Source organism: Euleptes europaea, chromosome 3 (genome assembly GCF_029931775.1).
Source record: "Euleptes europaea isolate rEulEur1 chromosome 3, rEulEur1.hap1, whole genome shotgun sequence".
Taxonomy (NCBI): Eukaryota; Metazoa; Chordata; class Lepidosauria; order Squamata; family Sphaerodactylidae; genus Euleptes; species Euleptes europaea.
Window position 1 is genome coordinate 33,439,785 of NC_079314.1, and position 24,466 is coordinate 33,464,250.

Below are 24,466 nucleotides of genomic sequence, written 5' to 3' on the forward strand. Positions count from 1 at the left end.
TCGGTTGGGCTGAAGAGGCCATGCAGAGAAAGCCCAACCGGCCTCAGGGAGTGGAGTCTGCAGCTCTGAGAAGAAGGGGACAAGAAGACGCAAGGCCGGGGAGGGGAGGGCAGGATCGCATGCCAGGCCCCCTGACCCCCTCTATTTCTGCATGTCGCACTGGAGCAAGAGGACAATGGAGGGGTCACTCTTGGCAGCTTCCTTGAACTCCTCCAGGGTGATCTGGTCATCTTTGTCCTTGTCCATCTTGGTGAAGATCTTGTCGACGCGTTGCTGGGGGGTCAGCCCATCTTGGTTCATTCTCATCATGATGACAGTGCCCACCATCTTGTAGATAGCCTGAAGAGGGAAGGGAAGGGGTGGGTGGGCTGAGATGGGGGCTCTTTGGCACAGTCTGGCCCAACAGCTCAAAACACAACAGGGGGGAAGGGAGTAACATTACAGCCTGGGGCCCAAATATTTGAAGGACCGTCACCCTCTATGTGTCCCTGTGCACCAGCTACGGTCATCAGGAAGCCATCTGTTGACTATCCCACCATTTAGGGTGGTCCGGTTCTCATCGACCAGAGCCTGGGCCTTTTCCATCGTGGATCCATCTCTGTGAAATGAGTCCCCTGAAGAGATGAGGGGAGCCCCTCCATGGAGATCTTCAGGAGGCACCGTAAAGCTTGCCCATTTGCCAGGGCACTTGAGGGGCTGGGGAACGGCAGGCATCTTTAAAGAATGGGGGTGGGAAGGAGACATTTGGGGTCTTTATTTTGTTCCGGTTTTGTCTTTTAACGACCGTTGTAAGCTGCCTTGAATCACAAGGAAAGTCAGGGTATAAATGTTTTAGTAAATAAAATCTGGGAACCTAAGTAGAGCCTGCTGGATCAGAACAGTAGCCGATCTAGTCTAGCATACTGTTCACAGAGTGGCCAACCAGTTGCCCTGGAGAGCAACACAGGGCAGAGAGGCAAGGCCCTACTAAGCTGCTGCCTCCCAGAAGTGCTTGTCAGAGGAGGAGGAGAAGAGTTGGTTTTTATATGACTTTCTCTACCACTTAAGGAATAATCAAATCATCTTACAATCACCTTCTCTTCCCTACCCCACAACAGACACCCTGTGAGGTAGGTGGGACTGAGAGAGCTCCAAGAGAGCTGTGACTTGCCCAAGGTCACCTAGCTGGCTTTGTGAATAGGAGTGTGGAAACCAACCCCAGTTCACCAGATTAGAGTCTGCCATTCATGTGGAAGAGTAGGGAATCAAACCCAGTTCTCCAGATTAAGAGTCCACAGCTCCAAACCACCGCTCTTAACCACTACACCACGCTGGCTCTGTGCATGGAGGTTTGCTGGCTCTGTGTATGGAGGCTCCCTTTAGCCACCATGGTTAGAAGCCGCTGATGGGCCTCTCCTCATGAATCTGCCTCCCTCCCTCTTAAAGCTCACAGCCATCACTGCCTCCAGTGCCAGAGAATTTCACAGTTTAATAGCTCCCTTACTGGGGGGGGGGGGTGTCCCAGGCCAAACACAGGGGCCAAACCCTCTTTCTGGGTTCAAAAGTCAGAGATGCCTTCACGGGGCCAGATAGGGTCATCGGGAGACTGCAGACAGCACACAGGGATTCCTGGGAAGAGAACTATCCATTCTGGCACAGAATCCTTTTTGTGTGCTCCTGAGCCAATAATAAAAGTTGCTCAGGAAGGGTCCCAAGGAAATGCATACACAGATAACATCCCCACTGCCCCTCTAGATACCTCGATGATCTCCAGCATCTCCAAGCGCGTTATCTTGCCGTCGCCGTCCAGATCGTACATCTCAAAGGCCCAGTTCAGCTTCTGCTCAAAGCTCCCCCGGGAAGTGACAGACAGCGCGCAGATGAACTCCCGGAAGTCGATCGTCCCGTCACCGTTCTTGTCAAACGTGCGGAAAGCGTGCTGAGCAAACTTGGATGCATCCCCATAAGGGAAAAACTGCAGAGAGAGAGAGAAGGCAGGAGAAGAGCGGCCCTGTTAGCAACATCTGCAAGAGCCTGACAGGAAACATTCCTACAAACACGTTCACGTGTTGGGTAGAGAATGTCAGAGAAGCTATGTCCGTCAACTAGGTCTGAATATTTGATTAGGTCTCAGGAGACACAGGCTCAAATCCCTGGTCGCCATGAAACTCATTGGGTGACCGTGGGCCAGTTATTCGCTTTCAGCCTAGCCTACGTTATAGGGCTGTTGTGAAGTCAAAGTGGAAGGAGGAAGAATCATGTATTCTGCACCTTGCAGGGAGGGCAGGATAAAATACAGATGTCCCCAAAAAAGCAGCAGAAATAGTTTCAGGCAGGGGTCTCCCACCTTTTTGAACCTGGAAGCACCTCTGGAGTTCTGACACAAGGTGGCGGGCGCAACCACAAAATGGCTGCCACAGGAGGCGGAGCCAACCACAGAATGTCAAGGAGTGAGGTTACGCATAACTCCAATCGAAAAGAGTAGTTCAGCAGCACCTTAAAGACTAACAAAATTTCTGGCAGGGTCTGAGCTTTCGTGAGCTGTGGCTCACGAAAGCTCATACCCTGCCAGATATTTTGTTAGTCTTTAAGGTGCTACTGAACTCCTACTCTTTTCTACTGCTAGTAACAGACTAACACGGCTGCCCCTCGTGACATAACTCCAATAGTAACTCTTGGACCTTTCAGGCAGAAGATCCTTTTAACAGGAGGCCTTTTTAAACGAACCTATTGTTTTAAAATATTTCCCTGCATACACACAGCTTAAGTTCAGGCACACAGTGAAAATCCTTTTTTGCTGTGGAGGTTAGGTGCTACCAAAGCAATGCTTTAAAAAAAATCTGCACCGCCAATCAGAAGTCCTGCTGGGCAAAAGCCCCAGCTGGTGGCTCCCATTTTCTAAAGACACTTGGTGGGCACCAGTAAAGGGGTTAGAAAGTGCCAGGGCACTACACCTGGGAACCCCGGATGAAGGAATTCACACATTTTGTCCATTCTCCAATTCTGTGTTCATCACGCAGACTGTGTCCTTAGGACACTGTCCTGACAGCTAGGCCCATGAGGATCTCCAGGGCCGCTCACTCCCAGCCCTGCATTAGGGAACAGCCCACTGGTCCCCTTCCCCTTGGGGCTGTGGCTCAGTGGTACAGCATCTGCTTGGCATGCAGAAGGTCCCAGGTTCAATCCCCGGCATCTCCAGTTAAAGGGACTAGGTAGGTAGGTGATGTGAAAGACCCCTGCCTGAGAACCTGGAGAGCAGCTGCCGGTCGGAGTAGACAATGCTGACTTTGATGGACCCAGGGTCTGACTCAGTAGAAGGCAGCTTCATGTGTTGGTGTGTCCCCCCCACCCCCGATACCTTGATATAGAGTTGCTGGAATTCATCCAGATTGAGGATGCCCGTGGGGCAGTCTTTCAGGAAGCCTTTGTACCATTGCTTCAGCTCCTGCTCATTGAATTCTGTGCTCCTCACCAGGTCGTCTAACATCTCAGGGGCCAGCTTACTGTTGTGTTTGCCCATTGTTGGTTCTGGAAAAAGCAACGTGTCAGTGGTCGCAAAAGAGCTGGGATTCTCTCCGCTTGGCCTCCCCCCTCCCTGCACTGCAAGGGGTACGTGTCAGTTGTTTACCAAGACCAAAAGCAAGGAGGGGTGCGCACAAGGCGAAATGAATGGAACCACATCCTTCGCTGCGCCAGGGTTGCCAACTGACCAGGAGAAGCGACCTGGCTGCTCCTGTGCTTTCAAGAGTCGCCAGACATACAGGAAAAGGCAGGAAAAGCATTCCATGACATAGAGATAAATGTTGGTGCAGCAGCGAACTGTTTGACAGCGGCTACTTGATACTGCACAGTGATGCAGAATTCTGTCTTTCTTCCTCCAATGAATTTTGGCAACAGTTCTTTGGATCCTTTGGCCTCCCGAGCCCAACAGAAAACTGCAACCCCCCTAAAAGAAAGCTAGGACAGTGATACCCCATTGATCTGGCAATACCATTATTGCAAAGAGTCACAACGAAATAGGAAGGGGTTACAACATTCCCTAACTACACTATGGGTTTCAGCAACCCCTGCAAAGGAAGGCCTTCCAGTACGGGTGCCAACCTCCAGGTACTAGCTGGCGATCTCCTGCTATTACAACTGATCTCCAGCCGAGAGAGATCGGTTCACCTGGAGAAAATGGCCGCGTTGGCAATTGGACTCTATGGCATTGAAGTCCCTCCCCAAACCTCGCCCTCCTCAGGCTCCGCCCCAAAAACCTCCCACCAGTGGCGAAGAGGGACCTGGCAACCCTACCTTACAGCAAGGGGGGGGGGGAAAGAAAAGCACAGCCCCAGCATGGGGAGGGAGGGGAGAAAGGACTGGCTGGCCACATGGTCCTTTTTCTCAGCAGCACCTGCAGCCATGCCAACGCGGTGGTTCTCCGCGCTGAATTTTTACTGCTGGCAGCTATTACCGAGGTTTCTGCATTTGGCACACCTGGCAAGAAGAAAGGGCGATGGGCGCAGGCAGCAGCCCCGAAAGAGAGCCCGGGCCTGCTCCTGTGCCTTTACCAACCCGGAGCCAGCAGGTGAAGCCCTTCCTGGCCCGGAGCCGGCCAAAGGCTGCCAGCCCCACCCCAAGCTGTGGTGGCGAGCGAGGCTCTTCCTCTTGGCACCGGCTTCGTATGCCAGGCGCGTCCGCAGCAAAACTCAGCCCTGCGCGGAGGGACGAAGGGGGTAGAAAGGAAGGGGGGCGGCCAGGGGAGGGATCGCGCGGCCCCCCAGGCAAAAAACCGACCGCGCGTAGTAGGAGCCAGGTGCGAACGCCAGCCCTGCACACCGCCTCCTTCTCCGTGCGTCTGTCTGACGGTCTACACGCGCCCCCCCCATCTCTCCTTAGCCCCATCAAAGGATGGGGACCAGCGACGCACATCCCACTGCCCGCACAAAAAAGCGGCTACCGAGGAAGGGTTGCCAACCTCCCGGAAGCGGCTGGAGATCTCCCGCTACTACAACTGATCTCCAGCCGGTAAGAGACCCGTTCCCCTGGAGAAAAGGGCCACTTTGGCCATTGGCCTCGACGGCACCGAAGTCCCGCCCCTCCCCAAACCCCCCCCCTCCTCCGGCTCCCCCCCCCCAAACCTCCCGCCGGTGGCGAAGAGGGACCCGGCGACCCTGCGCAAGCCGGCGGACCCCGACGCCCACGTGCTCAGGCCCGCCAAGGGGGCCGACGGCGACCGAGGCTAGCAGAACCTCTGGCGGCAAGGAGAGGCGGGCGAGCGACGGGGCTCCCCGCGTGGGTCGAGGCAAACACGCGCCTGCTTCCTTCCTTCAACCAGGCGTGCACGGAGCTCCACCGGAGTCGGATGCAGAGGATTCGCCCCCCACCCCACCCCAGCATGCCGAATCCCCCACCAGGGCGAGGCCGGAGAGCTTTGGGGCGGCCCGTCGCGCTAGTTTCACCAGCAGAGTTCCTAACCTCCAGGTAATCGCTGGAGATCGGGTTGCCGGGTCCCGCTTCGCTACCAGCCATGGAGTCCGGTGGCCAAAGGGGCCATTTTATCCAGGGGAACGGATCCCTGTTGGCTGGAGATCAGTTGTAATAGCGGGAGACCTCCAGCTAGTACCTGGAGGTTGGCAACCCTGGCTGGAGATCTCCTGCCATTACAGCTGATCACCAACCGATGGAGACCAGTTCACCTGGAGAAAACGGCCTCTTTGGCAAATGGACTCTATGGCTTTGAAGTCCCTCCTTAAACCCTGCCTTTTTCAGGCTTCACCCCAAAAATCTCCAGGTATTTCCCAACCTGGAGCCGGCAACCCTATTTACCAGTTGTGCCCAGTCCCTCTTGCCCCAGCCTTTCTTGCCTCAGTTTCTCGCCTCCCCTCCCTTCTCTTCCGCCCAGTTCCCCTTGTAGAGACCTGTGCCTACATGCCCCTGGCCGCCCTCTTCCTCAGTTGTCTCTAGTGCCAGGTTTTGATCCCGGCCAGACTTTCCCTTTCCTCGCAAAAGCTGGACTGAAAATGGCTCCAATTCCCTGAGCCACTGACTGCTCAGTGTCCAAGGCCTCTGGGCCACAAGCGGTCGTTCAAGGACCAAGGCACAGGATGGTCACCACACCTGAACAAAGGTGCAGAAAAGAGCAACCAAAATGATCAGGGGGCTAGAGCAACTGCCCTATGAGGAGTGGTTAAAACGCTGTTCAGCTTGGAAAGAAGGCAGTTAAGAGGTCTATAAAATTATGCATGGTATGGAGAGAATGTGGACAGGGAGAAGCTTTTCTCCCTCTCTCATAATACCAGAACATGGGGTCATCTGTTGAAGTTGGAGGGTGAGAGACTCAACACAAATAAAAGGAAGTATTTTTTTCACACAACTCATAGTTAAATTGTGGAACTCCCTGCCCCAGGATGTGGTAATGGCTGCCAACTTGGAAGGCTTTAAGAGGGGAGTGGATATATTCTATGGCTGCTAGTCAAAATGGATACTAATCATGTTGCATACTGTTCTCCACAGTATCAGAGGAGCATGCCCATTATATTAGGTGCTGTGGAACACAGGCAGGATAATGCTGCAGTCGTCTTGTTTGTGGTCTTCCTAGAGGCACCTGGTTGGCCACTGTGCGAACAGACTGCTGGACTTGATGGACCTTGGTCTGATACAGCAGGGCCTTTCTTATGTTCTTATGATGGGCTGGGCCATCATAAGAACATAATATTCTTATTATCATCACATGGTATGATAATAATAATAATATTCTTATTATCATCACATGGCCCAGCCCATCATAAGATGGGCTAGGCCATCATAAGAACAGTAAATATAGACACTGGCCCAGGGCTGGGCCATGTGATGATGGCAAAAGTGAATGCTTTCAAGCATGGGCAAAGTGCCTTTCCCTTCCAAACAGGTAATCACTGGCAGCCCCCATAGAAAATCAAACAAACAGAAGTCTGGTGGCATCTTAAAGGCTGATTAGGTTTTATTATTTCAGCACAGGCTTTTGTGAATTAGGCCTTTCTTGTCACAAGAGCGCAGGACTTTTTTGCAAATGTGTTCACATCTGCTTTACATTCTGCTCATTTTTCACCACGCTGCTTGCGTCTGTACTCCGCTCTTGTGTCAGCCTGCCCTGCTATCCCCAGAGCACACATTCCTGTGCATCAGCCCTGTAGAAGAGATTATTCTTCTAGCCCCATTTCTTTTGTGTTTGTTTTTTGCATGCAATGAGTTTGCAACTGGCTTGGCAGGCATCCTATGTGGGACACTACCATGTTTGGAGGGGAGATGTGTATCTGGTGGACGCATGCTGTCCACCACATGCACATAGCCTCTGCATGGCCCAGTGAATTTCCAGGCAAAGTATGCATCTTCCCTGCAGATATTAGCATTCTACAGGAAATCTGTGGCAAACTCACCTGCCAGGGAAAAGCATCTATTGCCCCTCCCCCTTTCCCTCGCCAGCCACTTGCTGTCATCCTGCACAACTCTGGCCACACACAGAGGGCCGCTGCTGGCTGAGCAAACTGCTCTCCACGACGCAAGTGGCCCCAGGCAGGAATTTCCCATCGCATATAGTGAATATAGACACTGGCCCAGGCAAGAGATGAGTTCTCTGTTGCCAGATAGCAAGAGCAGCCTTAGCAAACCCTTGCCAGCGTGGTGTAGTGGTTAAGAGCGGTGGTTTGGAGCAGTGGGCTCTAATCTGGAGAACCAAGTTTGATTCCCCACTCCTCCACATGAGCGGAGGAGGCTAATCTGGTGAACTGGATTTGTTTCCCCACTCCTGCACATGAAACCAGCTGGGTGACCTTGGGCTAGTCACGCTCTCTCAGCCCCACCTACCTCTCAGGGTGTCTTGTGGGGAGGGGAAGGGAAGGAGATTGTAAGCCGGTTTGATTCTTCCTTAAGTGAGAAAGTTGGCATATAAAAACCAGCTCTTCTTCTTGCTGGTGAGAACTGACCATGGTGCTAGCATGACACTCTTTAAACATCCTTTTACTTGCAGGCTGAGAAGGGCCCCCACCTGGTTGCATCTCTTGCTAGAAGCATGAGATGTAACTGGGGGGTGGGGGTGCTGCTTGTGTCTTTGCAACAACACAAAAGCTTCCTAAGCACATGACTAGTGCTGGAGCACCATAGGACTTGCTTCTGAGGTAACGTACATGGCAACTGGTGGTGGAAAGAGTCGTCAAGTTGCAGCTGACTTACTGCAACCCACATAGGGTTTTCAGGCGAAAGGTGAACAGAGGTGGTTTGCCATTGCCTGTCTCTGCGTAGCAACCCTGGTCTTCCTTGGTGGTCTCCCATCAAGTACTAACTGGGGCTGGCCCTGCTTAACTTCTGAGACAACACAACATTGGGGTAGCGTGGTGAGAGCCAGTGTGGTGGGTTAAGAGTGGTGGTTTGGAGTGGTGGACTCTAATCTGGAGAAGTGGGTTTGATTCCCCACTCCTCCACATGAGCAGCGGACTCTAATCTGGTGAACCGGGTTGGTTTCCCCACTCCTAAACATGAAGCCAGCTGGGTGACCTTGGGCTAGTCACAGCTCTCTCAGCCCGACCTACCTCACGGGGTGTCTGTTGTGAGGAGGGGAAGGGAAGGTGATTGTAAGCTGGTTTGATTCTCCCTTAAGTGGTAGAGAAAGTCAGCATATTAAAAACCAACTCTTTTTCTAGCCTGGGCTGACCAGGTTCTTCTAGCCTGGGCCAACATGGCAACTAGGCTGGCATTAAAAAAACAGCTCCAGTATCATAGTAATTGCTGTCTCTGCTTTATTGACAAGTGGGATTCATTAAAGCGGAGCTAGCACTTTAACGAAAGGAGCAGGCATCCAGTTGGTAAGGATGCAAGCACAGACCTCTGAGTAACAAACTGAATCTAGTCACTTATGGAACTATATTTCCATGGTTTGTTGAGAGGGAGCACTGACAACAAAGCAAGCTTCAGAGAAGCACACCTATGCTCTAGAGAGGTGCCTCAGATTTCCAGGGCAAGAAGAAATATCCACATTGATAGTTCCATCCTGCCCTGGCCCTCATCCACAATGCACCGTGTGCGACAACACCACAGTGGTGTGTGTAGCCTGCGGGTGGTCAGATACAAAGGAGGACAACACAACCCCTCTGTGCCGTTAATGGCTGTACAGGAGAGGGAATTTTCAAGTGTTGCAGCTTTTCTTGTGTCAGAATTCCCTCTTCCTGGGCCAGGGAGTGCAGCTCTGCAAATGGGTATCCCAGCAACCTGTGCAGCAGAAGCTGAACAGTCTCCCTGTGAGAGAATGGCAGAAGGTCCAAACAATAATGACAGCTCATGGTCCTGCACATAGTAAGTGGGGAGCATGCAATGTTGCCACCTGGATACAGGCAACATCCAGCATTACAGGGTGGCACAATCTGATCTGCACAAAGTTGTTGCTTCTGAGCCTCAACCCAACTAGCACAGAAAGAAACGACACTGCAGCAGCATGTTCTTCTGTCAGCCCCAATGCCTTGGAGTGCCTGTGGAGGGGCCGTGGCTCAGTGGTAGACCATCTGCTTGGCTTGCAGAAGGTCCCAGGTTCAATCCCCGGCATCTCCCGTTAAAGGGACTAGGCAAGTAGGTGATGTAAAAGTCCTCTTCCTGAGACCCTGGAGAGTGGCTGCTGGTCAGAGTAGACAATACTGACTTTGATGGACCAAGGGCCTGATTTAGTATAAGGCAGCTTCATGTGTTCATGTGTCCTGAGAAGGGGCAGAAGAGGGCCAATGAACCTCATTTGTTAAACAGTCTGGCAGATGTACATTTTCCACCCTGCTTATGGAAGATGCCTTGCCTTGCTGCTTTAGAGCCCCTTTAATATCCAATTGCCCTGACCTGGATAGCCCAGGCTAGCCTGATCTCATCAGATCTCAGAAGCTAAGCATGCCAGTATGTGGATGGGAGACCTCCATGGGTCGTGATGAGGCAGGCAATGGCAAACCACCTCTGTACATCTCTTGCCTTGAAAGCCTCACCAGGGGTCTCCATAAAACAGCTGTGACTTGATGGCAAAAAAAATGTCCAGCCCATCAGCCATGATCTTCCTCACAAGCCCTGCTCTCTTTGCTTCACCTGCAGAAGTGAGGAAAGTGGTAACCAGAGCCAGGGCTTTTTCAGTGGTGGCACTGCACCTTTGGAACAACCTGCCCCTTGAAGTTAGCCTGACACCTACCTTTAGTAACCAGGACAAAACATTTATTTTCACTCAGGCTTTTAAGTGAGTGGTTCCACCATCGAAAGCCTGCTTGTTTATGCATATCTTTTTAACCCACTGGATGTTGTTTTATGCCGTTTTATCTCTTTGCCTTGTTTTTATGGCTTGTTTTTAAACTGATAATTTTATGGTGGCAGTTTTTATTATTTTATTGTAATATTCTACTACCTTTATGTGTGAAGTAGCCCTGTGCAGTTAATGATGGGGAGGGTTCCTTTCCGTTGCATACAGAAGGTCCCAGGTTTGGTTTTTCAAGCATCACCTTGGCTGGCAAAGGCTTCTGTCCCCAGAGCAGACAACAGCCAGCTAGTTGGAGCAGTCTTTTGCCTCCGCATGAGGCAGTGTCATATGAAATGCAGTCTGTACATGCTCAAGGGCACTGAGTTCTTGTTTTATTATTTGATATGGACCAGAGCTTAGCATTCAGACACAAAGTTCAAGCTTTTGTGAGCCTGCCTCAAACTGAGTCCTGAGTGGTGAAGTGAGAGACTGGTGGGTTTGGAGGGAGGAAGTCTAGGTTTCAATCCCTTATCCCCCCCCCACTGAAGGCAAACTGGGGGTTCTCTTGCACAAACCACAGGATTTCAAGTGGGAAAATGGGATGCATATACCCAGGACTTTCTACTTTGAAAAGAATGAAGGAATTTATCAGTAAAGTAATATGCAAGATTTTAAGTTACACAGAACTCTTTCTAGGGCTGGGTGTTCGACTAAAAGAAGAAGAGTTGGTTTTTATATGCTGACTTTCTCTACCACTTAAGGGAGACTCAAACCAGCTTATAATCAATCACCTTCCCTTCCCCTCCCCACAACAGACACCCTGTGAGGTAGGTGGGGCTGAGAGAGCTCTAACAGAACTGTGACTAGCCCAAGGTCACCCAGCTGGCTTCATGTGTAGGAGTGGGGAAACAAAATCAAGTTCACCAGATTAGCCTCTGCTGCTCATGTGGAGGAGTGGGGATTCAAACCCGGTTCTCCAGATCAGAGTCCACCGCTCCAAACCACTGCTGTTAACCACCACACCACGCAAATCTAAATAGTGAAATCAAATCTAAATAGTGAAACATCTAAATAGTGGAATCAAATCTAAATAGTGAAAAGGGTATTTTTTTTAGAAGAGAGATAGTCCCATTTACATTTTGGAGAACATACAGCAGGAGGAAGAGCTCTGTGTAATTCTGAAGCTTACATCCAACATCGTGAACCTTGATCAGTCCTAGTCAAGGTGTTACTTTATTGTCCCTGTAATTTTTGTTCTGAGCTACCACATTAGCAACCGATTCTTCAAAATAGTATAAAGATTATATCAGAGGATCCCCTCCCCCTTCACATAGCATTTTGGACCTTTAATGTTGTCTCCCCCACCCCACCCCAAGTCTTTACTGGGGTGTTTATTTTCAGGATGAGATTCAGGAGCTGGGAAAGGAGGGGCAATCATCTCATTATCCTATTACATATAGCAACTGGTGCTGAGGAGGTTGCCATGGCAACAGTTGCACTGTAGCAAAATTATCCTCAGCGGTGGCAGCAGCCAGCATCCCTGAGCTACCCGCCAACTCTTTCATCCTTGTGTGCCTCCATGTTCGCCTTGTTTCCTACTTCCAGGGATCTTTTATTGCTCCGGCCATGAAGAGAAGACACCACTTCTGGCACAAGGGAAAATCATTTTATCTTCTAGGTAAAGAACTTGGAACAGAAACAATGAACATCCAACATTTCTTCCCCTTTAAGCAACTTACTATATTAGATTCTCTGTAAGTACTTTGAGCTGCACTTGTTTCCTCTAATTTCGGAACCAAGTGACATCCCGAGGAAATAGTTTTTGACGCTCACAGGGGCAGGCTGGAGGCTTGCCCCCAAAGAGCCTTGCTTCCCCTAAATTGGGTGGTGGTGGTGCTGTAACAAGGGAGAGGAAAGATCATGATGGTCTTGGCATAAGATCAACAAGAAGCCAGCGCAATAAACAAGAGCCAGTATGGCAGTTAGAGTGTCAGACTAGGATCTGGGAACCCCAGGTTCAAATCCCCACTCTCCCTTGCAAGCTTGCTGGGCGACCTTGGACCAGTCCTATGCTCTCAGTCTAACATTCCTTACAGGGTTGTTGTGAAGATAAAATGGAGAAGGGGAAAAATTGTAAGCCACTTTGGGTCCTATTGAGAAGAAAAGTGGGGTATAAATAGCTAACATAAAATAAATAAACCAGAAGCCCCCATTTACTCCTCCTTCATACCTGCCAACTTTTCAGCATCCAGAAGAGGGAGCTTATAGGCACTCCATCCCTTCTCTATTTCTCCACTGTTTAGCCCAAGTCATTAAAAGTGACCCCCCCCCCCGACACACACACACAATTAGGACATGCAGGTGGAGATTTTCATCCATTCCAGTATGGAAAAAAACCCACTGTTCATATGTGTCTTCGTGATTCTACTTTGTAAACATTCTAATAGAATTCCCCCCCTCTTTTGCTGCACGTGAGCTAACTTCTGCAAGAAAATAGTAGCTTTCTAGTATTGTTAATGTTTGTTGCAAAGAATGGCTTACATCTTGCATAGTTGGCTTGCTAAATCCAGACTGGCATTTTGTGATTGGTGATTTAGGAAGGGCCTCTCTTTCAGGAGTAAGGCTCACACTCTGCAAGCATAAGCCCCCAAAACCTGCAGTTAGAAAGAGCTCATGGAGTGGGTCTGAGAAAGATCCCTGCTTGAGACATTGGGCTGCCAGGATTGGGCTAAACAGAATCCTGGTCTTCCCCAGTATAAGGCAGCTGTTTAGCAAAGTTTAAAGTAACTTGCAAACGAGGCAGTGTCATGTTAAAAGCCTTAGATTAATTCACAGTGGGTAGCCGTGTTAGTCTGTGTGCAGTAGTAGAAAAGGGCAAGAGTCCAGTAGCACCTTAAAGACTAACAAAAATATTTTCTGGTAGGGTATGAGCTTTCGTGAGCCACAGCTCACTTCTTCAGATACAGCTAGAATGTGAATCCATCACATTCTAGCTGTATCTGAAGAAGTGAGCTGTGGCTCATGAAAGCTCATACCCTACCAGAAAATATTTTTGTTAGTCTTTAAGGTGCTACTGGACTCTTGCCCTTTTCTACTGCCTTAGATTAAGTAATTAGTAGAGGGGAAAGGGCAATGCAAATTATCAAGGGGTTTGTACACCTACCCTACTGTGAAAGGCTAGAGCACGGAGGCTTCTGAACAAAAATAGATGACAAAAGGGCTACGTTATCAAATCACGACTGCTGCAGTGAAATAATTTTTCTCCATCTGCTGTAAGACTAGAACTGGGGGTGGGGGGAGGGTTTATCAAATGAAATGGGTTGCCAGTTAGGATCAGGATGGTGGTGGAAGTTGTCAGCCTGTCATAGCCGACATACGGCAACCCTGTAGGGTTTTCAAAGCAAGAGACAAACAGAGGTGGCTTGCCATTGCCTGCCTCCATGTAGAACCTTGGACTTCCTTGGTGGTCTCCCATCCAAGTACTAACCAGGGCCCACCCTGCTTAGCTTCTGAGGTCTGACAAGATCAGGCTAGCCATCCATGTCAGGACAGATACAGGATTTATGAAAGAAATTACTTTGTTATACTCTTCTTAATTAACTTACAGAACCCTCTGCCACAAGATATGGAAGGGGAGGGACTGGATTAACAATAATTGCTGAATAGGTAAAGGTAGTCCCCTGTGCAAGCACTGGGTCATCGTTACTGACCCTTGGGGTGACATTACATCATGACGTTACTAGGCAGACTATGTTTATGGAGTGGTTTGCCATTGTCTCCCCAGTCCTCTACACTTTACTCCCAGCAAGCTGGGTACTCGTTTTACCGACCTCAGAAGGGTGGAAGGCTGAGTCAGCCTTGAACCGGCTACCTGAAACCGACTTCCGTTGGGAGAAGCAGAGCTTTTGACTTCAGTACTGCAGCTTATCTGCACCTTGGGATCGCTAATTGCTAAATAGAGCCTCCATAAACAGAGGCTGTATATCTCTGAAGCCAGATGCTGGGAAGAGGGGGGCTGTTGCCATTGGGCTTAGGGGCTTCCCAGTGGCATCTGTTGGAAACAGAATGCTGGGCTAGATTGAGTCTTCTAAAAAAATATATTTTCACTTTCACAATACATCACTCCCCAATACAAAACAATACATACCAATAACATTCACAAATCTAACATGTTACATATTATACTGGGTGAGTCTATGCTGTTTTCTGCCTCCCACCTCCCTTGTAATTGCAGTTAATAATAAAGAAAAAGAAATAGTTAAACGTTTCTTGACATCACAGGTGTATGTCATTCTATTCAAAAGTGTATTTATGCCTTATATGTATTATTCTAAAAGAAACAAGTTAATCAAGTTCCCTTCATGCTAGATTTGAGTCTTAATGGTCAGTTCCAGGAGGAATCTGCCCTGCAAAAAAACAACACCCAAGCTGTCTTGCAAAGTGTTTTGCATTGATTTAACAAGGTCAGCTCTTGGACAGCTTAACATAAATGTGGATAACATAGGAAATCAGAATGAAGAAGCAGCTGAGATGAACAAGAACAAATTGGAGATATCATCAGGCTTAATTTGGGGGGGGTGCTTTCTGCTCAAAATGGGCGGGGGGCAAAACTGCATGTCTGGATAGGGGGCTTCTCTGTTCTTCCATCAGGTTTATCCCCCAAACCCTTTCTGCATCCCCTCCCCTTGCAGTCGTAAAGGAAGCTAGCCACGTGGACCACACTGGCCAGCTGTGGCACGCTCCATTAGACTGAAGCGCCCTATGCAGCTGGGCTGGAGAGACCAGAAGCTGTGGAGCAGCTGTCCTGCTCTCCCACATTTGAGCCATCTAGATGCCCCCTGGCTTTTCCCCTGGCGGCACCCTGTCGTTGTACAGGATCCTTTATGCTGCTTCCTTTCCATTCCTGTCCCCACATGCTGAGCTCCTCCTTTGCTTCATGACACCCAGGGCTGGTGCCAGTCATTTTTGTGCCCTAGGCAAGCCTAACTACTTGTGCCCCCCCCCATTGCTAACTAATTTTCAAAAACAGATGTCTTGTAGAAAAAATAAAAGTATAAAACTTTTTATAAGACTTTATAATTAATTATATTCCATAACACTGTTGTGGTACTTATCTTAAAATAAAAATATATATAAATTGTCAGTTGCCTTTTTTTTTCAAGAAACGAATCTTTTTAAAACTGTGCCTCTCAGGCCGGTTTTGCGCCCCTCTGAGGTGTGCGCCTTAGGTGACTGCCTAGTTCGCCTAACGGTACCATAGGCCCTGATGCCACCCAAGTGTGTCTGTTTCCTGGGAATGGACACAGACCTCTGCTCTTAACCCAAGTCAGAAATACTACTGGGCTGCGGATGTTGATTTGTGCTTAGCTCAAAGAATCACTGTCCGGTGGACAAGTTGCAGAAACTGGTGGCGGGGAGTGCCGTCACCTTGCAGCGGGATTCTTGCCTTAGGGTTTTCAAGGCAAAAGGTTAACAGAGGGGGTTTGCCATTGCCTGCCTCTGCATAGCAACCTTGGACTTCCATTCAAGTGCTAACCAGGGCTGACCCTGCTTCGCTGCCAAGATCTGATGAGATCGGGCTAGCCTGGGCCATCTAGGACAGGGCTGAAATTAGGCTTGGTGAAATGTGATGGTAAAGAGGCAAAAAGCACTCATCCTTGGGACTTTGCATGCAGAGCAACCCAGTTCAAACAAGACTTGTGTTGCTGTTTGCGTGGGCAGAAGCCCAGTTTCAAGGAGACACTTTTGCCTCAGCCAGCCTCCCACTGAAATCAAATCCTCCTCTCCCTATGGGGCAGTCACACAGGCCTTCTGTGCTGCCTGGGGCAAAGTATAAGCGTTTTTGCATAAGAGAACAGGTAACCTGTTGTAATGGTCTCCCTATTTGCATGACCCGCCCAGGAGATGTATGAACTGGGCAGCTGAAAAGGCCTGTTTGTGTTGCCTTTAACCTAGGGTTGCCAACCTCCAGGTACTAGTTGGAGATCTCCCGCCATTACAACTGATCTCCAGCCAATAGAGATCAGTTCAGGGGGAGAAAATTTCCACATTGGCAATTGGAGTCTCTGGCATTGAAGTCACTCACCTCCCCAAACCTGGCCCTCATCAGCCTCCACCCTCAAAATCTCCAAGTATTTCTCAACTTGGAGTTGTCAACCCTATTCCCCAGGCTCCACTTCTCAGATCTCCAGGAATTTCCCATTCCAGAGCTGGCAACCTTCTCCATTGCTGTGAGAAAGAGGCCACATTGTTTTATTAAGTGGAACCTCTTTCTGCAGCCATCCACTGCATGCATGAACAAGTCATGGGATGTCCCCAATCTAGAGTTGCCAACCTCCAGGTACTGATAGAGAAACCTGACACCTCTGTGTTCAGTATAAGGAAGTAGATAAAAAATAAACACAGATCAGTAAAAATACAACTGACAGACGGTCAGTTGTATTTTTACCGATCTGTGTTTATTTTTGATCTCCCGCTATTACAGCTTGTCTTCAGCTGAGAGAGATCATTTCACCTGGCAAAAATGGCCGCTTTGGCAATTGGACTCTACGGCATTGAAGTCCCTCCCCAAACTGCACCCTCCTCAGGCTCCGCCCTCAAAACCTCCCGTCGGTGGCAAAGAGGGACCTGGCAACCCTACTTTAACCCCTTGGTTTGTTTAGGGTTTATTTCACCCTTTCTAGAAGGGAAAGATCAATTTTTGTATGAACTTGTACATGTCCCATTTGTGGCATGGATATTTCTGGGATTGGGATGGTAGAGGAGGACAGGCAGAAGGTGGCCAGGGGAGGACAGGACAATAGACCAGGGAGCACCTGGGGAAAGACAGGAAGCTCTCTGAGGCCCAATGGTGTCACACCGCATCTTTTGGCTCAGACCTGCTCTTTATTGTCAGCCTTCAGCTGTTCAACTCTTTCTCTGCAACTGTGAGGGACAGTAGCTTGCAAAGCCAAAACAAAACAGAAGCCAAGAGCTTGGTAAAAGTCACCAGGCCTTGTAGGTGACTTTTCGAGAATGGAGGGCAGGTAAGTGAAGTTTCAGCCCCTGTCTAGTTGGAATTCTATGCCCCTTGTAGTCTCAAGAAAATGGAGTGGCCCCCAAATTGAAAGATGGCATAGGAAAGGAGAAAATGTTAAAGCAATAAGAGTAATTATTTTAACACCAGTGCCCTCAATAAGTAGGGTTGCCAACCTCCAGGTACTAGCTGGAGAGCCCCTGCTATTACAACTGATCTCCAGTCAATAGAGATCGGTCACCTGGAGAAAATGACTGCTTTGGCAATTAGACTCTATGGCATTGAAATCCCTCCCCAAACCCCGCCCTCCTCAGGCTCCACCCCCAAAATATCTGAGTATTTCCCAACCAGGAGCTGGCAACCCTATCAATAAGCTTGATAAACAACAACTACATTCAGTCACACAAAGAAGAAGAAGAGTTGGTTTTTATATGCCGGCTTTCCCTACCGCTTAAGGAAGAATCAAACCGGCTTACAACCGCCTTCTCTTCCCCTCCCCACAACAGACACCTTGTGAGGTAGGTGGAGATGAGAGAGTGTGACTAGCCCAAGGTCACCCAGCCGGCTTCATGTGCAGGAGTGGGGAAACAAATCCAGTTCACCAGATTAGCCTCCACCGCTCATGTAGAGGAGTGCGGAATCAAACCCAGTTCTCCAGTTCAGACTCCACCACTCCAAACCACCGCTCTTACCCACTACACCACAGAAGGATAGCAGACCTTGCAATGGTAGATGACCAAGTGCTCTGCCCTGTCTGTCCAACAGATTCGAACATTGCACATCCAGGATGGACTGAGGACCACAAACAGGCTTCAATGGTTCAGAAGTGCTTGTGCATACCAAGCTTGCTACTTCAAATGCAGAGGGCAGCAGCCGCCTCCCTAGAGGACTGGCCAGGAGCTGGAGATGCTGCCACATCCTATCCGCATGGATGATCAGGAAGGCCCTCCCTGGTTCAAAACTTGCCTCTGCTTCGAGCTCACGAGCCTTTGGCAACTGCTCTAAATCCTCATCAGCAATGTTTGGAGCCTGCTTGAGACTGTTGTGAGGACTGCAAGATAAGATGCGTGAAATGCTTTGAATCCTCCAAAGAACTTCATTCATGCTAAGGATGACCATTTTTGCCCTTTTGGTTTGCTGGATTACCAAGGACGGGAAGAAGAAGAAGAGAGGAAGAGTTGGTTTTTTATATGCCGACTTTCTCTACCACTTAAGGGAGACTCAAACAGGCTTACAATCACCTTCCCCTCCCCACAACAGACACCCTATGAGGTAGGTGGGGCTGAGGGAGCTCTTAACAGAGCTGTAACTTGCCCAAGGTTACCCAGCTGGCTTCGTGTGTAGGAGTGGGGAAACAAATCCAGTTCACCAGATTAACTTCCGCTGCTCCTGTGGAGGAGTGGGGAATCAAACCCGGTTCCCCAGATCAGACTCCACTACTCCACTACACCATGCTGGATGTCACATATCTCACAGGCATCCATCTGGAGGATGTGAACACATGAAGCTGCCTTATACTGAATCAGACCCTTGGTCCAGTATTGTCTACTCAGACTGGGAGCAGCTCTCCAGGGTCTCAGGCTGAGGTCTTTCCCATCACCTGGTTCTTTTAACTGAAGGATGCCGGAGATTGAACCTGGGACCTTCTGCATGCCAAGCAGATGCTTGCCCACTGAGCCACAGCCCTTCCCCATGGGTAAAAACCCCACTGCACAATTTTGTGTGTGTGTGTGTGTGTGCGTGTGTGTGTGTGGGGGGGGGGAAGAATTTGCTACCTTTCCCAGAGCATGAAAGTAACCCCCCACATGTGCATTTTCTGCCCACACAGTCCATTAAAAAGAGTATGACTGAGGGTCTTCTGCCCATTCTGTATAATTTGCCTGTGCCTCCCTCACTTTGCTTACTCGTTCCCCCACCCCCACTGATCTATTCTCAGACTTCCTCCTTTCCATTTGAGTTTCGAAAGCAAAACCCTCTTGTTCCTGCCTGTGATACAAGCAAAACAATGTTGTTTGTTTGTTTGTTTGTTTTGTAATTCTGGCATTGGCACCAAAATCACAAATCCCCTTTGGCCCACCTTTACCAGCAGAGAAGCTCTCACACTCCATTTTTCATTTCGGGGAGGCACAGGGGCAGCCTAAGAAGGTCCCAGGTTCAATCCCCGGCATCTCCAGCTAAAGGGACCAGGCAAGTAGGTGATGTGAAAGACCTCAGCCTGAGACCCTGGAGAGCCGCTGCTGGTCTGAACAGACAACACTGACTTTGATGGACCAAGGCTCTGATTCAGTATAAGGCAGCTTCATGTCACCATGTGACAGCAGTCTTCAGCAAACTTATCCAGATCTCCCACTGAAATCAATGGTGGCTGGTGGTGGTGGAAAGGGCCATCATGTTGCAGCCAACTTAGAGCGACCCTGTAAGGTTTTCAAGGCAAGAGAGGAGCAGAGGTAGTTTGCCATCACCTGCCTCTGCATAGCGGCCTTAGACTTCCTTGGTGGTCTCCCATCCAAGTACTAACCAGGGCTGGCCCTGCATAATTTCTGAGATCTGACAGGATTGGGTTAGCCTGGGCAATTCAGGTCAGGGCAGTGGGCAAATTTGTCAACCTAGCATATAACAATGAAGGGGGGATCAGGGCTGAAGCAAGCTCAGTCCAAGATATCTTTGTGCTGGAGCTGAAAAATCCACAGAGGGTGAATTTGGGCTTCAGTGCACCAGAAATGTCCTTTGCACATGCTCCTTAGCAATGTCTGGCACATGATCAGAGGAACCAGGACTTCTTCAAATGCTGAGGGGGCTGAGCTCTGACCTTTCCCCACAGAGGTTAATCCTTTACAAAAACTACCACATCTATCCACGTCATAGTTTTCCTAGCTTACCATGGTGGGATAAGGAGAGGGGATATGATATGAGAGGGGATATGATAACCATATTCAGGTACTTGAAGGGCTGTCATATATAGGATGGTGCCGAGTTGTTTTCTGTTGCCCCAGAAGGTCGGACCACAACCGAGTTAAAATTAAATCAAAAGAGTTTCTATTGTCGAAGGCTTTCACGGTCAGAGTTCATTGGTTCTTGTAGGTTATCCGGGCTGTGTAACCGTGGTCTTGGAATTTTCTTTCCTGACGTTTTGCCAGCAGCTGTGGCAGGCATCTTCAGAGTAGTAACTACTCGAGTAGTTACTACTCTGAAGATGCCTGCCACAGCTGCTGGCAAAACGTCAGGAAAGAAAATTCCAAGACCACGGTTACACAGCCCGGATAACCTACAAGAACCAAAAGAGTTTCTATCTAGACATTAGGAAGAATTTTTTAACAGTTAGAGGCGGTTCCTCAGTGGGACAGGTTTCCTCGGGAGGTGATGAGCTCTCCTTCCCTGGAGGTTTTTAAGCAGAGGCTACATGGCCATCTGTCAGCAATGCTGATTCTATGACCTTAAGCAGATGATGAGAGGGAGGGCATCTTCTGGGCATGGAGTAGGGGTCACTGGGTGTGTGTGTGGGGGAGGTTGTTGTGAAATTCCTGCATTGTGCTGGGGGGTTGGACTAGATGACCCTGGTGATACCTTCCAACTCTATGATTCTATGATTCTATAACAGCACCATGGAGTGCCAGTCCCGTGGCAGCCTGGCACTGTGCTTACTGACCTGTAGGTGCCAGGCAAAGATCTTCCTGCGTTCACAAGCAATTGTGGACGGCTAATGTGGGGCTTGAGCTGGGGTGAGGGTGGAACCTGCTCTGCTCTTTCTTTCTATGCATGCTGTTTTAGACTCTGGGTTTGATGGTAGATTATTTGTAGGGTTGTTATCTCTAGGTTGAGAAATTCCTGGACATTTGGTGGTGGTTGAGCCTGGGGAGGGACCTCAGTGGGGTGTAATGCCATAGAGTCCACCCTCCAAAGCAGCCATTTTCTCCATGAGAACTGATCGCTGTCATCTGGAGATCAGTTGTAACTCCGGGAGATCTTCAGGCCCCACCTGGAGGTTGGCAACCCTACTTTATTGCTCTACTTTAAAATATTAATGAAAGCTGTTGCTCTTATCAGAAAAATTCTTGCTTCTGCCAATGCTTTAGCAAGCTGTTGTACTCTTAACTTTTGTAAGCCATCTTGAAAGATCCCTCCCCAACAGAAGGTGTAGGATTAAAATGTTTTAAAATGAAGTGATAATTAATTGAGAGCCCTTTCTTATCTCTATGAAGAACACAGACAGTGGGCTTCCAAGCGGCAGCTTGCCTGGACACCTGTGGCAAACAAGACTTGCACAAAACCTGTCCTTTGGCCCTTTTAAAGCCATCAATGCGCCACCAATGACTTCACAGTAGGGCTGCCAACTCCAGGTTGGGAAATTCTTGGAGATTTGGTGATGGAGCCTTGAGAGGGCATGGTTTGGGGAAGGGAGGGGCGTCAGCAGGATGGAATACCATAGGGTGCACCCTCCAAAGCAGCCATTTTTTCCAGGGGAACTGATATCTGTTGGCTGGAGAGCAGCTGTAATTCCAGGAAGAGGAGGAAGAAGAAGAAGAGGAGGAGGAAGAGGAGGAGGAAGAAGAAGAGTTGGTTTTTATACCCCAATTTTCTCTACCTTTTAAGGAGAATCAAATTGGCTTACAATCTCCTTCCCTTTCTCTCCCCACAACAGACACCCTGTGAGGCAGGTGAGGCTGAGAGAGCTTGAAGAGAACTGTGACTAGCCCAAGGTCATCCAGCTGGCTTCATGTATAGGAGTGGGAAAACCAACCCGGTTCACCAGATTAGCATCCGCTGCTCACGTGGAGGAGTGGGGAATCAAATCCAGTTCTCCAGATTAGAGTCCACCGCTCTTAACCCCAACACCACACTGCATCACACTGGAGATGTCCAGCCCCTACCTGGAAGTTGGCAAACCTACTTACAGGGTTGCCAAAAGGCCTAGAGAAGATGCCCTGTGCCTTGAAGAAAGGCCTGATGTGTAGAAATGGGCAGGTGAAAAAAATTATGGCGTGGAGGTAGACTAGGGTTGCTAGGTTCCTCTTCACCACCAGCAGGTTTTTGGGGCATAGCCTGAGGAGGGTGGGGTTTGGGGAGGAGGGTGGGGTTTGGGGAGGGGAGGGACTTCAATGCCATAGAGTCCAATTGCCAAAGTGGCCATTTTCTCAAGGTGAACTGATCTCTATCGGCTGAAGATGTAATAGCAGGAGATCTCCAGCTAGTACCTGGAGGTTGGCAACCCTAAGGTAGACAGCATCCCATTCAGCCTTTATTAAGGACATGTTTTCCCCTCCAGGCAGTTGGTATCTGAAACAGCTATTTAACTCTGACTGGCTAGTGAGCTTGTTAAAAGGAAAGGGGCAGGTAACATTTGGAGGATTCTTTGCAAGGTGGACAGACACTATATTTTTAAAGAAAGGACATCCTAAAGGCATGGCTGGACACAGCCTTTGGGAAACACAGACTGCAGATCCTTCTATGCAGTCTGACTAGCAAGTCAGCATTCACCTTCCAACCCGCCCCCCCCATCCACAGATGAGACCCAGTTCTGACAACTGACCACAAACAGTCCAAGAGTTCCTGTTGAACCGTACTCTCTCATCTGTGTCCTGTCCTTAGCGTATTGCCTGTTTTTGTCTCGCTGAAAATGTGGCGGGTGGTTGCTGATGGGCACTAAAAACAGCATCCTCTGCTGGGTCTCCAGAAGTTAAATCTCCGCAGGAGCAAGAGAGGCGCTCTGACTTTATGGCCAAGCCAAGCCCGGTGCAGAAGACCTAGAAGAGCCTTTGGCAGTGTGTGTGTGTGGGGGGGGGGGGGGTTCAATGTGGGGGCTTCTGCTCAGGTTGCAGGAATAAGGGGTGTAAACAGAAGGTCCCCCCCCTTTCGTCTGTGAAATGTTGGGAATCTGCACAAAGCAAGCACAAAGATCTCCCCTTTCCAGGTCTTTTGGAGAGAAGTCAGCCTGCCAATTCTCTCCCCCCCCCACCATGCCAAGAGGAGGCCACCGCATACCCCCCACCTCCTTCTCTTGCTCCCTCCCTCTGTCCATCTGCTAGTTCCCAAAGGCAGAAACCCATCTCTTCCGCCTCCCCTGCCAGCCACTTGGAGATTTTATAAAACCAGACGTCAAAATTCACAAAGTCTGTTTCCTTTCGAAAGGGGATTGAGATGAGGGAAAGGATTGGGAGAAAGATTGGCTGCGGGGGAAGAACAAAACATTGCTTGCCGAGGCTAACACGCAAGGTATGAGAGAGTGTGTTTATGTGTGTGTGTGTGCGTGCATGTGAGAGAGTGTAAAGGAAGCATTTCATGCCTCCCTAGCTGGACTAGAACCAGAGTTTTATTTGCTTTGAGCCTGGGCTTAGAACCCATGTTGAAATTCATAGAGGAGCCCAAGAGCATGGGAAGAAAAGTGTGGCTCTGAGCATGTGCTGACAGCTTTGCCATAAAAACCCCATCCCATCCCAGTCCCAGGGCTTCCAAGGGGAGGTGACCCAGGGGCGTTTGATGACCAACCGAGTGGAACCTTTTTGTAAAAACCAGAATCCCCCCCCCTTAGGAAGGACAACTTTTCCTACTGAATCCTGGGGAGGGGGGAGCACAGTGTGGCTCCCAGCCACCTACAAGAAAGCCCCACTGCCCTTTAGTAAGGGGCCTCCCAAGGGCAGGATTGTGCCGATCAGATGCCATTTAATTGCAGCCCTGGTGATGATCAAAATGGGGTGGGTTGGGGGCTTTGCTCTCCCTCCAAACAGCATCCTGTCACCCCCCCCCCATGCTCCTCCCAAATGTCTGGGGCTGCTGGGGTTGCTAGGGGTGCTGCTTACCTTGATGGGTCTGCCTGACCCCAGGGGGTACCAACCCCAGGTGCAAAGGTTGAGCTGCAGGAGGAGGGATGCCTAAGCCATCCACCAAAGGAGAGGCCTCCTGAAGCTGCTGCTACTGCTGCTGCTTGGTATGTTCCTCCACCTGCTCTGCCTTGTGCATTCGCTTCTCCGCCTCCTCTTGTATCACTATGTGCCCCTCCTAGCTTGGGGGAGGGAGGGGCCACCGGCTCGGCTCTCAGCCTGATTGGCTGAGACGAGTGCCAGTCACTGCCAACAGCTCCAGGTGGAGGTCTTTGCTTGCCTGCTTGTGCCTGTCGACCCAAGCCAAGGCCGAAAGGAGAGCGCTTGGGCACAGTGCCTCTTGGCATCGGACAAGTCCCAGCCTGGCAGCCTCCGGGGCTCACGCTGGACCTTCTGTCTTTGCACAAAGGGATGCTCATAAGTCACAGCATAGTAGAGAAACGT

General features: G+C 49.7%; 1 protein-coding gene across 1 annotated transcript; it reads right to left on the reverse strand.

The window, feature by feature from the left end:
* Window positions 1-24,146, reverse strand: HPCAL4 (hippocalcin like 4). Its single transcript, XM_056847449.1, has 4 exons — window positions 24,002-24,146; window positions 3,338-3,507; window positions 1,739-1,954; window positions 1-339 (listed from the first exon to the last, which is right to left on the reverse strand). The coding sequence occupies exons 2-4, from the start codon at window positions 3,497-3,499 to the stop codon at window positions 142-144; spliced, it is 576 nt and encodes a 191-aa protein (XP_056703427.1). The 5' UTR covers window positions 3,500-3,507; window positions 24,002-24,146; the 3' UTR covers window positions 1-141.
* Window positions 24,147-24,466: the final 320 nt, after the last annotated feature.

Bases quoted from the DNA above. Each gene is read 5' to 3' on its own strand.
- HPCAL4 (XM_056847449.1), bottom strand. From the start codon at position 3,499: ATGGGCAAACACAACAGTAAGCTGGCCCCTGAGATGTTAGACGACCTG. The intron at 1,955-3,337 runs GTATCGGGGGTG...CTCTCTCTGCAG, and splicing joins TCCAGCAACTCTATATCAAG to TTTTTCCCTTATGGGGATGC. The intron at 340-1,738 runs GTATCTAGAGGG...TTCCCTCTTCAG, and splicing joins AGATGCTGGAGATCATCGAG to GCTATCTACAAGATGGTGGG.